Source organism: Laetiporus sulphureus (assembly GCF_001632365.1).
Source record: "Laetiporus sulphureus 93-53 unplaced genomic scaffold LAESUscaffold_24, whole genome shotgun sequence".
NCBI lineage: Eukaryota > Fungi > Basidiomycota > Agaricomycetes > Polyporales > Laetiporaceae > Laetiporus > Laetiporus sulphureus.
In genome coordinates, this window is record NW_024468533.1 from 155,221 (window position 1) to 171,549 (window position 16,329).

The window sequence follows — 16,329 nt, forward strand, 5'->3', positions numbered from 1 at the left end:
TACGCAGCCCGCGGACGAGAAGGCTCGACGATAGCGGCAACCTTGCGAACTGTCAGCATATGGTAAGTCTACGACAGATACAAGTATTATCGGTGTATGGACGTGCCTGTACGTCGTTTTGGACAGAAGCTGCCCACGAAGAGTTTACAAATCTCGCTGCCGGAGCGTATCCAGGGCGGGAAGACTGTGGTCGATGAGACTTTGGTCACTGTGGCGGTCGAGATAGCCTGCATACCTTGGTCATTGTGCTTGAACTTGCTGTCCGTGGTGTGCGGCGCGGATACTTGGATACTCGCTCCGCTCCAGTGAGTGGTCTAGTATATATGTATGGCTACACAGAGCACAGATATGCACCGGATACGTCAGGCTGTACAGCTTAACGCCGACCTCAGTTTTTCAAAGGCTGCTGTCATTCAAGGCGTCGGCACTAGAACGTTTGCATTTAGAGCGACCACACAGCCTTGCACAGCCAAGCGGGCGTGAAGAAGGGACCAGTACTGCTAGTTGCGAGGCGAACATGGCATGGTCGGTACCGCTTTATTACCCGGAATTCTCCATATAGATCCTGGCCTCTCACAGATCTCACCGGCTGCTCACCACGATTGCCCAAATATCTGTGGTCCATTCTCACGCGCACAGCTGTTACGGAACTTGATACAGGTTACATTCCATATAACACCTCTAGTATCAAGTCCAGACCGCAAGCCTGCATTGTGTTACAAAAAAGGTTAGGACCAGCGCAACGCACGCTCAGCGCTATCCTCATTGCTGGAGCTATGCATCAAACACTGATATGTGCGCTGAGCATGGTCGATGAATCGATGATATCCGGATACCAGCGGTGGACACAAGGACGATATACTGAAGACAGCAGATCATCGCAACAAGGCAGCGAACGTTGTGGACACAGCCAGCGTCACAGCAAGTCATCATTCCACGCGGTTCAAATGGCTTCATCGCCAGCTTCCACCGGAGCACTGCGTGGTACATTCCTGGCCACTGGCACCACTTATGGCCATCCAAGTCGGATCAAGGACATGCGTGTCTGAAAGCTCTGCATCGGCGCTTGGGGAGTCAAGCAAATTCAGCTTATTCACATCTATCGGTACGGTGCCGCACACTACACAGCGAGACACAGGGCTGTTGATATTCGGCCAGCAGAGAGAGGGGGGAAAGCGTAGTACGCACAGGTAGCTACAACAAACGCGTCGCGCCTGGGGAGCGGACCGCTGGCCGCGCAGTGTACGTGCTGACTTCAATGTCCACCCGGTTGTATACCCCCTTTTATTTATATGACCGGGCGCGTTAGCATCCGTCTAGACACTGAATGGCATTGGCTTTCAAGCCGGATGGCCCTAACGCCTGGACGTTGACGTGCAGGAAAGATTTTATGTGCGTGAACATATGCAACCTTTACCTACCTTCACAGGTCTCAGCACATTCGAACGACAGACGACTGCTGCATACATCGACCCATTCGTCTAGGAAGAGCGTGTTCCTCTGTATCTTCTCCATTTTCTTGCGTGACAAGCAAATACATGCCCGCCGAAGTACAGAAAATCCTGCCATCTGCCACACGTTCGTTGCATCTCCCGTTGGTCAAGCTTAGCTGACTCTATGCTCGTTCTCTATCATGTCAAGCAAGTGCATGCCCCGCCCGAGTGCAGAAAATCCTGCCATCTGCCTCGCATTCGTTGCATCTCCCGTTGGTCAAGCTTAGCTGACTCCTCTCTGCTGGTGGTCCCGAAGAAGTCCGAGTACGACTTTGGTTTCGTCGAACTGCATGTGCGCCACATCCTTTGCCCTCCCACCGACATCCATATTGAGGCCGAATATGGAAGCGGCTTCCCTGAGCTAGAAACGCTCGAGGAGAATAAACGTCGTTCATAAGGGAACCTATTCCCGGCGATAGCAAAGAAAGTGCGCTATTACATCCATTCCAGCTCGAAGTTGAAGTCCTATAAGACCCGCTCGGATTACAAGGAACCAGTTGACGAAGAATCACTACGGGAGGCTCGTGAAGGACCTTACTGCCGAAGTGCACGCATCGCCTAAGCCGAACTACCGCTATGCTGTCGGAGTGCCCCAGCTTCACAATGTATCACCGTCGATCAGTGCTCGCTTGCCTATTCGTATACTCTGGCTACACCGTGCACGAGTGTCAACAGAGAAGCGCATACATCAAGAAGCCGCCCAACCACCCACGAAGCACTACGACAGCGATACCCATAGCAGTGTCCTGACGAGCTGTGCAGATGAGGCGACCGGATCTGCGAGGATCGTTCCAGACATTTCGTTCGACATCCCCGTGGTCGCATCTCTCGGGGGCGTTAGGGTGCGCAGCGACTGCTCGACACCCTTTTCACGCCTAAGTCATGACTGGATGTCATCAGAACATTTTTCGACCGTGATAGTGTATCAGTGAGGTCTCCTGCCGGTGAGCCAGATAACAGGACCGTAACACGCAGACAAGCTAACTGTGAGTGACCTTGCCCAGCAAGCCGCATGCTCTTGAAGAAAAGTGCGGAACCGGACATTGAATCGCTAAAGTCGACTGAATCTGAGGCGGAGTGGCGGGAACATTCTTGTGCCACTCTATGGCCTGACTTAGAGACCAGCTTTGCAACGTTCTCGCACGATCTTGCATATAAGCGCAACGACAGGCCAAACTAGCGGGAGAATAAGCATCTATACTTGATCAGGGAGCGGCCGCCACCTATCTATCGTCTAAAATAATACAACCAACTCTGAAACACCGCGCGCAAACAACATGATCAAGATGACGACGTAACCAGCCCGCAGAGGAGTCATTGCTGTTTTTACAGTACCAGTAACGAACCGACGGCAAAGAGACGGCGCAAGCATATATGTAAGTAAATCGTGATGAGTAGCTACCAGTAAGGAATGTCAGTTCGATCATCTATATCTAACAAATGCAGTGGCAGACGAGCAACCGTATGTCCAAGAACGCGAGAACCTCTATCAACTGTGAAGAGAAAATGCAGGGGAGATGTCAGTTACTGTGGTATATGTGATGTAGGTGCGTATGCTGAGTATGGTACTCAGTGAGGACGCGGAGGTATCCATGGCGAGCGCGCCGGGGCTGAGCAGATAAGCAGGCACTGCAGGCGATGCAATCTAGGTGATGGAAGGATAACGGAGACTAAACGAGGGGAGAACTTGTCGAGAAGGGGCGGATGATAGTGATGCGAGAGCATATGAGGTGAGGTGCGATGAAGAAGCACCTGATCAGAGAGAGAACACACCGCCCGCTCTGCGGCGCGATTGGACGGGATGCACGATGACGAGGGAGATGCCAAGACCGACAGTAAGACCGATTGATACGGAAACAAGCTGCAGTGCGGTGTCGAAACCGGACAAGTACGATGTTTCAGATGACGAGCCGCTCGTCTCCGCAGTGACAAACGAGAACAACCCGCCGTTGGCGAGCCCAGAAGGCAGCTGGAAGAGAATACCCGTAATCTAGAAGAAGCGCATCCGCGTGTCAGACCAACCGATGTTGTCGAAGGGAGTATAATGGATCCTCACCATGACGACAAACGCGTTCCCATTGAAGAACTTGCCATACAAGTTCGCGAGGAAGCCGACCGCCATGCCGCCCACGGCAGCAGGAATATCATTCTGGTTGGGAAACTTCGTGCCGGTGAAATGATTACACACCCAACCAACGCATGAGATCGCCACGAGAATGTACTGTGTGGCAGCCAAAATTAGCGCAAAAACGCGAGCAAACAAGCAGTCATACCGTTTCTTTGCGATTGTAAGGCGCCTGATTCCGAAGGCTCAAGAATAACGAGTACATTGGTACTGTCAAAAACGCCCACCACTCGGATGGCGTAATCTGGTACCATGGCCCACCTGCAGGATGACTCTGATTACACGTTAAGTCATCCGAACCCGCGAGCGTATGATGTGTCATCTTTGAGTAGATCGTTGCGCCAATTGAGAGACCAAATCCAAGGAAGAGAGAGTAGATGATGGAGAAGCACACCCGGACAGCGCCAGAGACGAGATTGCGTGACGACAGCTCCAGACTACCGCAGAGGATGATAAAACCCTACAGACGGCAGACAGATTAGCACGCAAAGGCGAATGGAACTGAGGTTACGTACGGGGAGGATTAGCACGATGGACGCAGCACCGATAGCAGTATAGCAGAAGATGTGGCTGTCAGCGAGAGCAGCGGCGATGAAGCTGAATAGTAGAGTGACGGTAATCCTACAGGAGTATTTAGCAATCGCTTGTTAAAACAAACAGAATAAAACAGACATACTCAAAGACGTTGGAGTACAGCTCATTCTTCGCAACAAGAAGCTGTATGACGATCAGGAGGCATCCGAGCGGGAACGAGATCAACGAGTCAATGAACGACCCGTTGAAACTGACACTACAAATGAATGCCGAGCAGAAGCCTCCGATCAATACCAGCTGCCAAAACTTGTACAGCTGCGGCTTCCGCATCAGATCATCCAGCGCGACCGACGCGTCCTTGACCGAGATCTCGTCGTGGATCACCTTCCAATACAGCGCATACGCGTCCTGCAGCTTGCCGATGTCGAGCGCGCTCCCCTGACGGATGAACTTGATGTTGCTCGTGCTCGTCGCCGAGTCGTCAAACGAGATGAGCATCACGTCGGGGAGGTACATGCAGCTCAACGGGATGTCGAGCACCTTTCCGGTTGCCTGGATCTGCGCCTGCAGCCTGTGTGTCGGCCCGCCAAACATCATCATCGCGCGCGCCAGCTTCAGAATAAACTCCTGGCGCTGCACGATCTCCGCAACGTGCCGTGTGATCTGCAGTAACGTAGCCAGGATGTCAGCGTATCAACACATCGACAAACGCTGCGTGAATACACACGTAGATCTCAGCCTTTTTCCGCTTCCGCCGTTCGCGCCGCTGCTTATCCGCCTTATCCTTCGCACGTATCTTTTCCTTTTCTCTCATAAGCCACTCCTCCTCGCTCGTCGTCGGCGACCCAGGCGTGCTCGGCGTATTCGCGCGACTCCACGTCCTCTTCGGCAGTTCCTTCAACACTTCCGTCCAATTCGTCCTCGACCTGACCGACTGAGGCGAGCCCTCATTCTCATAAGATTTCATCGGGAACGACGACGTCCGCAAGTGCGACGGGTGTTCGGGCACCGTGTCGATCGAGGTCGTCGGCGACTCGAAGTGCGCACTGCGCGGCCGGCGGAGAATGTGTTCGAGCTCGTTCGCTTCAGATGCATTCGTCGTCTCCGCGGAAGGCAAATTCGCGTCCAGCGAGTATCTTTACAGTGGCCACATGGTGCATGAGCAGATGATCGAAAATGAAGGGGCCCACCGAAAGACAAATGAACTTACCGTGAGAGATGATAACCCGGCCGCTTGATGCTCGGCGCAAGCGTACTGTTCGCAGGCGCAGCGACGCCCGAGATATTACCGGTGCTCGCAATGAGCGGGCCAAACACTCCCGCACCATTGCGCGCTTGTGGTGGCCGTGAATCGCCCCACGGCCTCGGCAGACGGACGTTGGACAGGGTCGCGAGCGACACCGATGATCCGTTCGCCGAACCCGCCCATCGCGGTGTGCTACGTCCACGCTCTCGTGATGGCGACCTAGACTTACGCCCGAACTCACTCTCCCGCGTCGTTGTCCGCGACCCCGCAAAGAACGATGACGGTCGCGACTCGTCAAATGATGACCGTGCTGAGAGCGTGCCGACTGTTCCCGACTGTGCATCGCTCGCATCGTACAGTGAAAGGAGAGCCGAGAGCACTCCAGCTCCACGCGGCGGGCCCGCCGGCGATAGCGGCTTCTGCGCGTCCTTCTCCACATCCGAGTCGGTCGCCGAGTGGTGGCCGCCAAACGGGAAGCGCCACTTCTTCTTCCGATTCTCGCGCTTACGAGTCCTGGTACCCGTCCGGTGCACGATCAAGCTGCTACTCGCACCATCCTCCTCCGACGTGCGACCAAAGTGTGGCATGTGCATGTGTCCGAGTACGCCGCGCCGGTGTGCATTGATCACCTGCTGGGCCTGCTGCACCGAATGCCGCTCCGTCCCTGCGCCTGGCAGGCCTGCCGTCTCACTCGGATCGATGAATGCCTCACCGGGCACATCGTGTGTCGGTGCCGCGTATTCCGCGGGCGTCGACGACTCTGTCGACGTCGAGTCGCGCGTCAGCACCGTGTGTAGCCGTGGAAGGCTGCCCGGTGATACCGATTGATGCCGCTCTAGCGCATCCGTGAGCGTCTCAAAGGCTGATGGCTATAAAGGAATGATCAACGACATATTCTGTACGAGAGAATGGAAGTGAAGATAGTGTGAAAGAAGCATCACAACACAATGCACGAGGATGCAACGTTGGCTGCAATTTTCGTGCTGCGGAAACAGATGGACATCGCAACAATCGGACAGTAGCACGTTGATTCTGCCGTCAACACGTAACGCCGCAGGCTTATCTCGGCGTCTTGGGCGTAACGCCGCAACGTTAAAACGCTAACTGCGCCTTCGCAGGCATGCGATGAGGTACTATCGCCATGCGATCCGTCGATGCGCAGAATACAAGCTCAGAGAGCAGATTTAACTACTTCCAGCAACGTGCCCAACATCGCGAAGTAGCGGAGCGCAAGATCGCATGACGATAAGACCATGCGGTGTCACACAGTCGATCCGAACGTGTCTGGCATCGACGAGGCAGCAAGTGCACATTGTTGATGTAGCTCTGCCAGCCGCGCAGGAGCTGCGACACCTCATGCGACTCGCCCAGCCTGAACGCTACCGATGGCGGCTTGCCTTGTCGTAATGAGATGGCCATGCTCAACGTCGCATCGTCCATCGCGTCGGCAGGTGAGCGTCGCTCCGACGAGTCACAACAAGGATTCATCCGGCCGTTTCCGGTCTCGCCAACGTCTGTAGACGTTCCCTGTCGTGCAGTCTGCCAGACACAACCACGCCTGATCGGTTCGTATCAGATGCGAAATCGCATCCGCGATAACGAGTGAAACGTCCAACACGCAGACAATTGCCTCCGCGCGTCCGAGACGAGAGCTGCGTTTCAGCCTCATTGCCAGCCCGCGATATCGCTGGCGGGAATGCCCCCGCTGAGCGCGACAAAGTGTACGAGATGAAAGCGACCGCGTGTGCCTCTCGCAAATCTCTCGCAAACGCTCAGGAGACGCTACAGCCATCCAAGCGTCCATGCCGTCCCGCACGCACGCACGCACCCTAAACCAGCCCAGAACAAGAAAAACGAACAAGTGAACACGACTCACGTCAAGTCCTTGTTCGTCAAGTGCGTGGGCCGCCGAACTCGGAGTTGTTGGTGACTCGTCGGCTTCTGCAACCTGCCACTGAACCTTGCGAGGAGTCTTCGTGCCGGATCTGCGCGTCCCGCCCGGCGGTCGACCGTCGTGATGATCTATTGGAAGCGGAGAAGAGGTACTCGGAGAACTGCTGTGGTCCATAAGGGTGGCGGTGGAGGGAGGGCTGCTTGGGAGAAGGATTCCCTCTGGCTGGCGTTGTCCATGATTGAGCGAGGGGGACATAGGATAGTAATGTACATGTGCAGGGAGTGGAAGAAACGAAAGGTGGGAGAGTGAGTGAGTGAGCAAGAAATAGGACGGTCTGGACTGACGATATAAAGAGCGGGCGGTCTAGACACGAGATTGGTGGTCGGTGGTAGATGGCCACGGTGGCAGTCGCGACGCGTTCCAAGGAGCGACGCGACAGACGCGCAGAGATGGAAGTCGAAGGCGGATGAAGCGAAGCAGAAAGAGTTCAAGCTAAGAAACAGCAAACGAAGCCGCGACCGTTCGGTCGTCCTTGTGGTCGTTAACGAGGCTGCCGGGAGCGGGCAAAGAGCTGGAATCCGATTCTCGTGGGTGACAAGACGCGCAATTGTTGAAAGCTTGCCATTTCGGTGACATTAATGCAGCATCCATCGGTGTCCCAAAAAGCACGCTTGCCGACCCGCCGACCGTCGAGAGTGGAGCAGAACCCACACCAATTTTATGCCGCCTGACGTCAAGGGCCAATCGGCTGTCCCGGCCCGCGCCACATTCTCTCGATCGCCAACCCATTTTGGCCGCGAACCCTCGTCTATGGCTTTTGGGGCGCGTTCGTCGTCTGCCCGACTGCCGACCCGTTGCTGCGCTCTTGTTATCGTCGTCGTGCGTCTTGGCGGCCACGTTGCCCCGCTGCGCCAATGTCTCCCGCCCTGGTCTCCGGTGGTCATAGCGCTCTTCGTCACCCGCGATGGCCTGCTCAACGCACGCGCTGTCAATTAAACGCATGACGGCACCCCACGCTCCTGTGCAGCCCGCCTATGAAGATCCGGCGTTATCTCCTGTGAGTGCATCTTCGCTCTTCTATTCATACGGCATACCCCCGCCTCGTTACACGTGCTCCCCGTCGCCATCGCTTCTCCGAAGGGATGCACCATCTTAAGTCTTCTCAATGCATCCATCGACTTCGCGCTCCAGCGGCCCCGTTCCACGTCCGGAATCTGTGCCACGCCTCCCGTGAACACTGCAATTCAATCGAGTGTATTGAACCTTACCATCGTTCTCATGCAAATCGCGAACACATTGCGCTCGGTGAACTTGCCGCACCAGCCGGACCCTCTAGGATCTGCTAATAGGTCACTTACTGCGGGAAAAATCATCCACGAGGCGATTCTTGACAATTCGCTGCACCCTCGATAATCCCCCTGACAGCTCAATTTCACACTCCACATGGCCCGCAGCTGCACCACCCGTGCTCGCATCGTATTTGATACCCCGAAGTCTTCCGTTCTGTTCATAGCTCGCCCATTTGTCTAAAGTAATGTTTTATCTCACCTTTGGAGCGCGTCGATGTCCGCCGACGCCCTCGAATCACCTAGACAGATCAGATGCCTCGATGCAGCCAGTGATGGATGGCTTCTCCAGAGAAACGGCGCCCCACGCGTTTGCGACATTGATAATGAGGCATATACTGATACGGCGAGCTAAGAGTCATGGGAGATGTCCGATGGCAAGCTCAGCATCCGCAAGGAAGAAAGAACGACTCCAATTCGGAGCAGGGGGGAGGCGGGGAGTGGGAGAATTGCTCTATTCAAGGCCAGAGATCGCTTTATATACCTGCAAGTGACAGGGAAGCCCTACATAGAACCAACGTGACGGCTGGAGTCGAGCGATGACGAAACGAACGAGCGTAGAGCGCCAGGAAAGGAAGGCGTGGCGTGCCATATCGGGGCCACATGACCGAAAAGGAAGACTAATGCAGAAACAGGAGGCGGCGCGTCGTCGGTGGCATCCTCACACCTTTCAATCGGTCGAATTGAATGTTAAAAACGTTGAACCTTGGGTGGATTGAAATATTGAACGTCAAACCTCCAAATATAAGACAACCGCTTGCGATCCGTGCCTAGTCAAGCTTGTAAGTGAGGTGGCAATATTCTACATATAAGATCTGGGAGTGTTGAAGCTCTTTTCACAGCTGGCATTTCAATCACACGTGTGCGCAGTGCGTCTCTATGAGAGCTCATTTGCTCGTATTTTGACTCTCATTTAGAAATCTCGTTCTCCAGTCTTCGTGGAGAAATCACCAATGCATTCAATCCGTCGACTGCCGTCTCTCTTCCGAACGAGGCGTAAATTTTTGACTCTGATTGTGAGGCTCAAGCCTTCATCCTCTTGTTCTTTGTCTCACTTCGCCTCGTTCTAGACTCGGACCGGCCTGCGGACGAGCGCAATTAATTGCGTGGCGCGGAGGACTCATGTTTTCGTGCACACTGCATATCCCTGCGTCTCATTGGTACGCACCTGCAGCCTATTGTCTCAGACTTGGCACTAACAACAACAATCGTAGCCCCCTATATCGCAAGCCTACACCTGGGCGCCTCTCACAGTGTACAATGTGAGCGCGCATACCGGCCCGCCTTCTGTCCCGGTGGACCCGGTGTCTATCATGGGCGCTTGCCTCTCTTCGCCGCTTTGTGGCCCATTGTCCAAGCGCACAAGTTTTTACGCAGCATGGTAGCTGATTCAGTAGCTGGTTGTGTGGACGCCTAGCTGTTCGTCCCCCGTTTCCGAGCCGCACGCTGATTCGCCCCTCTATACCCCTCTCACCGCTCTCAGGTGCCAACCCATCTCACTGAGCCACTGTCTCGCACCTCTCTCCGGTCTCATTTCCCTTCATACACACGTTTTTACCCTGCGCGTCACTGCCTCAGCTTATCTTCTACGCAGCGCAATCTCGCCCGCGTCTCATCTGCCTTGGCAGCTCGTCCGAATGCCAAATCCATCACGGAAACTGCGCTGCGGCACATCATGGCGCACTCGTCATGCACTTCCGAACTGCACAGCATAGTCATTACTCCGTATGCAGCGGCAGTAACGATCTCGGCCTCTATATTACCGATCTGCGCACTAACTAGACGATGAGAGTGTATGCACCCGCACGCTCTTGTGCAAGCCAAAACATTGTGCGGTCAGATCGTCGCTTCAAGTGGATATCTCTAGCGACGTTATGGGCTGTGAGGGTGTAGTCGTCACGGCAGCCAGCAACAGATCAAGAATTTGGTTTCTTTTCGCGATCCCTCATGTGAGACGCGGCATTCCTTCATTCCGAACTGCATATTCTATTCAGTTGCCGCATCTATTCAGGTATGCATGATCGCGTCATTCATTCTGAGCCACTATCTGCGTTGTCGATTATATGTGTAGACAAATTGATTTTGCCGTATATCAGTTACCGGGTGATGCAACAGTACATCATGATGTAATACGGGCTTAAAAACAGGCCGATTGCGAACCGCTTCATACTTAACAGTCCAACCTCTCCACCTAGACATGTCTACCGCAGCATCTGAAGCAATCACCCTTCTGGAAGAAAAGTGTGTCTCTTCACGTAGTTAAGACATACTGCATTTAATGATGTATTATCAGCTTCACAATCAACTGTGCTACTATCGCCGGAGCAGGCCAGTCGTGCATTTCTCCCTTATTTCTGATTGATCACTGACGATTTTCATTCAAACAGCGCTCATATTCTTCGACTATGTCATAACATTTGGCCAGGAAGTCCAGCTGTTCTGGGGTGAACAATCATTCTCTGCATGGTTGTTCTTTGCCAATCGGATGGTTGCACTGCTCTATGCTAGCATTTCTGTCTGGTTGGTCATGAACTTTTATACAGTCACGGTACGCTGTTGCTAACCATCTCCATTTGATACATCTTCGATTTATTGACATTGTAGAGGTGATTTAGTCCCCGTTGCTATATTGATTCGTGTCTGACTGTTATTATCTCACAGTTGTATGGGAAACATCGTGGCGACCAATGTGGTTTTCGAACTCATTGCGGTAACCTCACAGGGTAGGCTGCATGCTTCATGACGAATAACCACAACTCAAAATGTAGCAAAGTGGTTACAATGTTACGATTATACGCCGTGACAGGTGGCGACCGACGACCTGTGATGCTCCTCGCATTGATGGCGGTGCTCAACGTGGTCGTGAACACCTACAATAGTATGCTTCCTCTGGTCAGGACATATTCTTGATTGACTGACAACGAATTGATGAGAAGGATTCGCCCAAGCAGCATATTCTGTGGTCATATTGAATAGGACAGCCGTATGCATCCAGTCTCTCACTTCAAGTTCAGCGCAGGATGTCGCTTTGAAGTGTGTAAACCAATATTGCCAATAAATCCGTACTTGCTAATCTGTTTCGCCGTAGGTGTGAGTTTGAACTCAAGAATGCTTTCCTCCACATTTTTGACAATCCCGCTGCAGTGGGCATAGCCAATGATGTCTTTGCTTCAGCCGCCGCCATCATGACGCTCGCAATTCTCTGGCGCAAGCTATACGTTGACCACAGACCAGCCATCGCTGATCTCCTGTCTACGAGGAATCCGTCGCTTGCAGCGCAGCTACTCAGAGATGGTATGGCTATCGGAAATTGCCTATGGACTTCTGAGCTCACATCGCATTTGCGTCCACCATTTTCATAGGCACAATCCAACTGACGTGAGGAATGGAATCGGAAAGAATTTTGCAACGTCTGAAGCATATGTTTTAGAGCACTACTACTACTCAACTTATTACAGACCGTGTTGGATTTCGTGAACCCCGTAAATGCTTGTTCTTTCTGCTCACGCCGCATCTTCTGCAAGATACTAATCACTCTGCCACACATGATATGCATATCGCAGACTGCTGAAGAGGTCATCGAATATTTGCAATTCTCGTGAAACAACCTCTTACATTTTCTCAACCAATGACACACTGACAATTGTACAGACTCACTCCCATTCTGAGCTCTCGTGTCCTCCTCAACATCCGAGCCACAGCGCAGTCCACGCGCGGAGAACAATCCCAAACACCCTCTTTCGTCCGGTCGCGGCGTGGAGTCCAAACACAAGATGACGTCGAAAACATGTCGTTCGAATTAAACGTCCTCAACAGCACCGAACAAGCCCCGCAGGGCGATCGCTCTCATCTGCAAGAGTCGATCGAACATGATGAAATTGTTGCTGTACCGCGAAGCACGGTGAGCAACGTTGCTACTGCTGGCGATGCTCAACAGGACGTGAACGAGGAAGAGGGGGTGGATGATGTCGAGGAAGAGATGGTGTCGGATTGGGAGAACGATGTGTGAGGGAGAGAGTGGGTATTCGAGCTATGCTTGCTATTTGTGAGTGGCACGTCAGCTTTCGTACGCTGCATCTCACAAGCTACGTTGGAAATTTTCTCCGCACATTCCCCTTTGTGTTGTGCGTGATAGAGCTGTTGATGGTCCAAGCCTCATCACGGGGCTGTATACCTGGCTTCACGCGTATTTATTGCACTATAGATTGTATAATGTCCTTCTAGTTCTACCGTCCGTGTTGATTGTATCTTTCGTTATTTCCTAGCATGCCTGCTATGACATGTGCAGTCTTCTGTTTCTCTTGCTTCAAGTCGGTGACACCCGCACGGATGGACCGAAAGTGGTGCCTATAACTTCGTGCTGAGGGCAGAGTGGGATACCTATCGTTACGGAGACGCGACGCGAAGTGCTATCTTCACGGCATCATCACGCAATTCAGTCGATTGTGGGTCAGTGGCGTACACAGGACGTCTCGAAGTTTACCAGCATAGAATACCGACTGCATGTCCTGAATATCGAAGAAACCGCATGACAGACCACATATAACGAAGGTCATTAGCTCTTCGTGATCATGCAAATTTTACCAAGACTGGGGCATTGTAATGATGGCTACATAATCGGATCATCAACATACAATGGTGAGATGCATGGATTCATCGGGTTGAGCTCCTTGCGCAGTTCGCCTATGGTGCTGGTCTCCACCGCGATGTCGAAAGCAACCAGACATACCAAGGAAGCGAGGCCATGCAGGCATCAGAAGTGCGATCAAGTGAGGTGAGATCGAACACGGACAGCAGCTCCAGACAGTATACGAGGCAGTCAGATCCTGATGCCTGGCGATTGTTTCTCTGGCGCCGTCTTGCATGATGACCGCGTGGAATGGGCACCGATGCTCAAGTTCCGAGTCGAGCCTCAGATCGGGCAGAGCCGTCGATGTCCATCGTACTGCCGTCTTAGAGCATGATATGTCCTGCCGCCCTAGCGACACAGTACGAGCGGGACTCAAGTGCACGCGCATCGTGCGGGGCAGTTCATGAGCCGTCCTCTCGCTGCAAACGTGACGTCGAGGTCATCCGTGGCCAGACGGTGAAGTAATTGACACCAACCTGGAAAGATCAGCCCGTGGTGATCACAGATAGCTATGCACGAGCTTCTGTCGCCCAACAAAATGAAAACGAGCGAGAATTAGGAAGCGCAGATGCCCGGGCATGAGATTGAGTTCGTCGCGATGTTCATACAATACATAGCAGGCTAGCCACAGATCAACAACGAGCATAGCCTGCAGTCCAGGCCCTTTACAGTCAGGGTTCCATGCATTGTAACGGGGTGAGTACAGGGCGCAATTCAAATGCCACGGGGAAGCTTAATATCGTGCAGAGCATACTTGTCCAACCGTGTTCAGCATGCGGACGTCCTCATCAACGTTTATCGCCAAGGACCACTTTCCTGTCACGTCCAAGGGTGAGATGTGCAGAGGACCCTGACACTAGGACTTCCTGATCGACCAGCACGACTCCGCAGAGGGGATTGGCTGGGTAGGTTTTACTCAACGCCTCTCATCTGCATCTAGATGCCTATACGAACGTCAGAATGAACGTAACTGCAAGGATAAAGGGTGTACGCTGACCCGCGGAGCTTTACACACGAAGGGATCACTGTAACTCCGAGCACCTTTAGCCTCAACCATACCGCAGGGTATGCTCTCAGACATCCATCGGTGCCGGTGTGCTGTAGTCCGAGGTTCGACTGGATGATCTGACCGCAATATGTCCTTGATCTGAACGCGACTTAACTGAGGGGGAACCAGTGGTACGCTAAGTGGAGTACGCATCAGTGTACATACGCTCGTCCTGAGGTCTATCGTGGCAAGTAACCGTGCATACTATGAAAAGGGAAGAGCAGCTAACCTGAAGTTCGCGATCAGAACCTCCATCGCCCGATCGACGTGAACGGTCAGATATCTCGAAGGTTGACTCTGAGAGCACCAAAAGTGCCGTTTGGTGAAGGACTTCCAGTACAGTAAAGGTCAATGAGGTCAAACGAGACTCGGGGTCAATGAGAATACATCAGTCGTGTCGTGTCGTCAGTTTCATGCTTTGTCTCGGTCATCATCGCAATGCCATCTCTGTATCCTCCCTCTGTGAATGCTTGGGCATCGCGCTGGATGAGCTCGTGCACACGCAGAAGAATCGGCTGACTTACCTGGATCTCAGCCCCTCATAGCACACGTTCACGGTCGGATAGGTTTCCGCGCTACAAAGAGCGCGCCAACCCCGACCTGCTCCACCTACACCTCCTCAAACTGGCCTCTCAGTGCTTTCTTCAGATCCTCGAAGCTATCATCTACATTTTCAAACAAGGTCGTTGTACAGCCGCACAAGGATCCTGCCCCGTATGTTGTGGTCCGCGTTCCGTCCTAACACCGTGGAGCCATACAGCACGCCACCGGTGCCAGTCTCCTCGACAGCTGGGCAAATACTTGGCTCGCCTTCACCGGGAAGGCACCCGGGAGGCAAGGTAGCACATAGAACATCAAGATGGAGTCGAACTTGGAGTGCAAGGACTCGGGGAGAGGGTCGAACACGCTCTGCTGCACCTTATCGATCGACCCCTTTCACCCCGCCGCATGCAGGCGAGACTCGGCAAGCTCCAGCGTATTCGGTTCAGGTCAAGTAAGGCGATGTTCTTGGTCTTTGCGAGCTGAGGCACAGAGTGCACGGGAGAGTAGCCCGTTCCGACTCTCACGTCAAGGTGGGCATTCTCGCCGATGTGGTTCTGGAAGAAGGGGAGGAGCACAGATTTCGTTGGGCAATGCCAGATGAAGAGGTTCGTGAGCGTGAGGACGCCGACGCCGTAGAAACGAAGGAGCCAGGCGTGTAATGAGGTGTACATTGTAATTACGAGCGGATGTGAGCGCCTCTCACAGCGCGCATACCGGCCCGTCTTCCGTCTCGGCGCTTGTCTATGGGCACTTGCCCTCTTCGCCGCTTTGCTGGTCCCTTGGCCGATCTTGCAAACACACAGGTTTCTACACAGGTTTCTACTCAGCATGGTGGACCAGTAGCTGGTTGTTTGGGTGCCCAGCTGTTCGTCCCCTCGTTTTCCAGCCGCGCGATGACTCACTCGTTTGTATTTTACCCTCTCCTAAGCCATCCCGCACCTCGCTCCGATCTCGTTTCCCTTCATGCACACGTCCTACTCTGTGCGTCCGATGCTGCGACTCTCTTCTATGCAGCGCAATCTCGTCCGCATCTCATTTGCATCGGCAGCTCGTCCGAATGCCCAATCCATCACGGAAACTGCGCTGCGGCACATCATGGCGCATTCATCATGCACTTCCGAACTGCACAACATAGTCATTACTCCATACGCAGCTGCAGCAACGATCTCGGCCTCTATATTACCGATCTGCGCACTAACTAGACGATGAGAGTGTATGCACCCGCACGCTCTTGTGCAAGCCTATACATTGTGCAGTCAGATCGTCGCTTCAAGTGGATATCTCTAGGGACGAAACGGGCGGGTTGTGAGGTGTAGTCGCCACGGCAGCCAGCAACAGATCAAGAATCTGGTCTCTTTTTCGCGATCCCTCATGTGAGACGCGGGATTCCTTCATTCCGAACTGCATATTTTGATCAGTTGCCGCATCTATTCAGGTATGCATGATCTCGTCATTCGTTCTGAGCCACTA

The 16,329-nt window shown here is 53.3% G+C and overlaps 7 protein-coding genes across 7 annotated transcripts; 4 read left to right on the forward strand and 3 right to left on the reverse strand.

Annotated features, from left to right (window-relative positions):
* Positions 1 to 3,249: 3,249 nt before the first annotated feature.
* Positions 3,250 to 5,985, reverse strand: LAESUDRAFT_655167 (DUF1212-domain-containing protein; the record flags this gene model as incomplete). Its single annotated transcript, XM_040904537.1, has 7 exons — positions 3,250 to 3,483; positions 3,550 to 3,714; positions 3,767 to 4,078; positions 4,134 to 4,239; positions 4,295 to 4,815; positions 4,880 to 5,288; positions 5,363 to 5,985. 7 exons carry the CDS (start codon positions 5,983 to 5,985, stop codon positions 3,250 to 3,252), a joined length of 2,370 nt encoding a protein of 789 aa, XP_040763451.1.
* A 1,703-nt stretch (positions 5,986 to 7,688) lies between these two features.
* On the reverse strand, positions 7,689 to 8,587 carry LAESUDRAFT_211854 (uncharacterized protein). The gene is made up of 2 exons (XM_040901598.1): positions 8,561 to 8,587; positions 7,689 to 8,506 (listed from the first exon to the last, which is right to left on the reverse strand). Exon 2 carries the CDS (start codon positions 8,292 to 8,294, stop codon positions 7,785 to 7,787), a length of 510 nt encoding a protein of 169 aa, XP_040763452.1. The 5' UTR covers positions 8,295 to 8,506; positions 8,561 to 8,587; the 3' UTR covers positions 7,689 to 7,784.
* Positions 8,588 to 10,220: 1,633 nt separating this feature from the next.
* Positions 10,221 to 10,420, forward strand: LAESUDRAFT_726648 (uncharacterized protein; the record flags this gene model as incomplete). Its single annotated transcript, XM_040909073.1, has 1 exon — positions 10,221 to 10,420. A coding segment is annotated over one exon (200 nt), but the record flags the coding sequence as incomplete, so codon positions are not given.
* LAESUDRAFT_211915 (uncharacterized protein) lies at positions 10,388 to 12,223 on the forward strand. Its single transcript, XM_040901599.1, has 9 exons — positions 10,388 to 10,649; positions 10,735 to 10,879; positions 10,932 to 10,966; positions 11,026 to 11,158; positions 11,300 to 11,361; positions 11,412 to 11,516; positions 11,575 to 11,646; positions 11,813 to 11,932; positions 12,001 to 12,223. Exons 2-9 carry the CDS (start codon positions 10,836 to 10,838, stop codon positions 12,018 to 12,020), a joined length of 591 nt encoding a protein of 196 aa, XP_040763454.1. The 5' UTR covers positions 10,388 to 10,649; positions 10,735 to 10,835; the 3' UTR covers positions 12,021 to 12,223.
* Positions 12,177 to 12,910, forward strand: LAESUDRAFT_726649 (uncharacterized protein). The gene is made up of 2 exons (XM_040909074.1): positions 12,177 to 12,683; positions 12,774 to 12,910. The coding sequence occupies exon 1, from the start codon at positions 12,426 to 12,428 to the stop codon at positions 12,645 to 12,647; it is 222 nt and encodes a 73-aa protein (XP_040763455.1). The 5' UTR covers positions 12,177 to 12,425; the 3' UTR covers positions 12,648 to 12,683; positions 12,774 to 12,910.
* A 1,897-nt stretch (positions 12,911 to 14,807) lies between these two features.
* Positions 14,808 to 15,531, reverse strand: LAESUDRAFT_212053 (uncharacterized protein; the record flags this gene model as incomplete). Its single annotated transcript, XM_040901600.1, has 1 exon — positions 14,808 to 15,531. A coding segment is annotated over one exon (361 nt), but the record flags the coding sequence as incomplete, so codon positions are not given.
* Positions 15,532 to 15,651: 120 nt separating this feature from the next.
* LAESUDRAFT_726651 (uncharacterized protein) lies at positions 15,652 to 16,323 on the forward strand. Its single transcript, XM_040909075.1, has 2 exons — positions 15,652 to 15,724; positions 15,788 to 16,323. Exon 2 carries the CDS (start codon positions 15,823 to 15,825, stop codon positions 16,066 to 16,068), a length of 246 nt encoding a protein of 81 aa, XP_040763457.1. The 5' UTR covers positions 15,652 to 15,724; positions 15,788 to 15,822; the 3' UTR covers positions 16,069 to 16,323.
* The last annotated feature ends 6 nt before the right edge of the window (positions 16,324 to 16,329 follow it).

Bases quoted from the DNA above. Each gene is read 5' to 3' on its own strand.
- LAESUDRAFT_211854 (XM_040901598.1), bottom strand. From the start codon at position 8,294: ATGCGTTTAATTGACAGCGCGTGCGTTGAGCAGGCCATCGCGGGTGAC.
- LAESUDRAFT_211915 (XM_040901599.1), top strand. From the start codon at position 10,836: ATGTCTACCGCAGCATCTGAAGCAATCACCCTTCTGGAAGAAAA. The intron at 10,880-10,931 runs GTGTGTCTCTTC...ATGTATTATCAG, and splicing joins ATCACCCTTCTGGAAGAAAA to CTTCACAATCAACTGTGCTA. The intron at 10,967-11,025 runs GCCAGTCGTGCA...TCATTCAAACAG, and splicing joins TGCTACTATCGCCGGAGCAG to CGCTCATATTCTTCGACTAT.
- LAESUDRAFT_726649 (XM_040909074.1), top strand. From the start codon at position 12,426: ATGTCGTTCGAATTAAACGTCCTCAACAGCACCGAACAAGCCCCGCAG.
- LAESUDRAFT_726651 (XM_040909075.1), top strand. From the start codon at position 15,823: ATGCACACGTCCTACTCTGTGCGTCCGATGCTGCGACTCTCTTCTATG.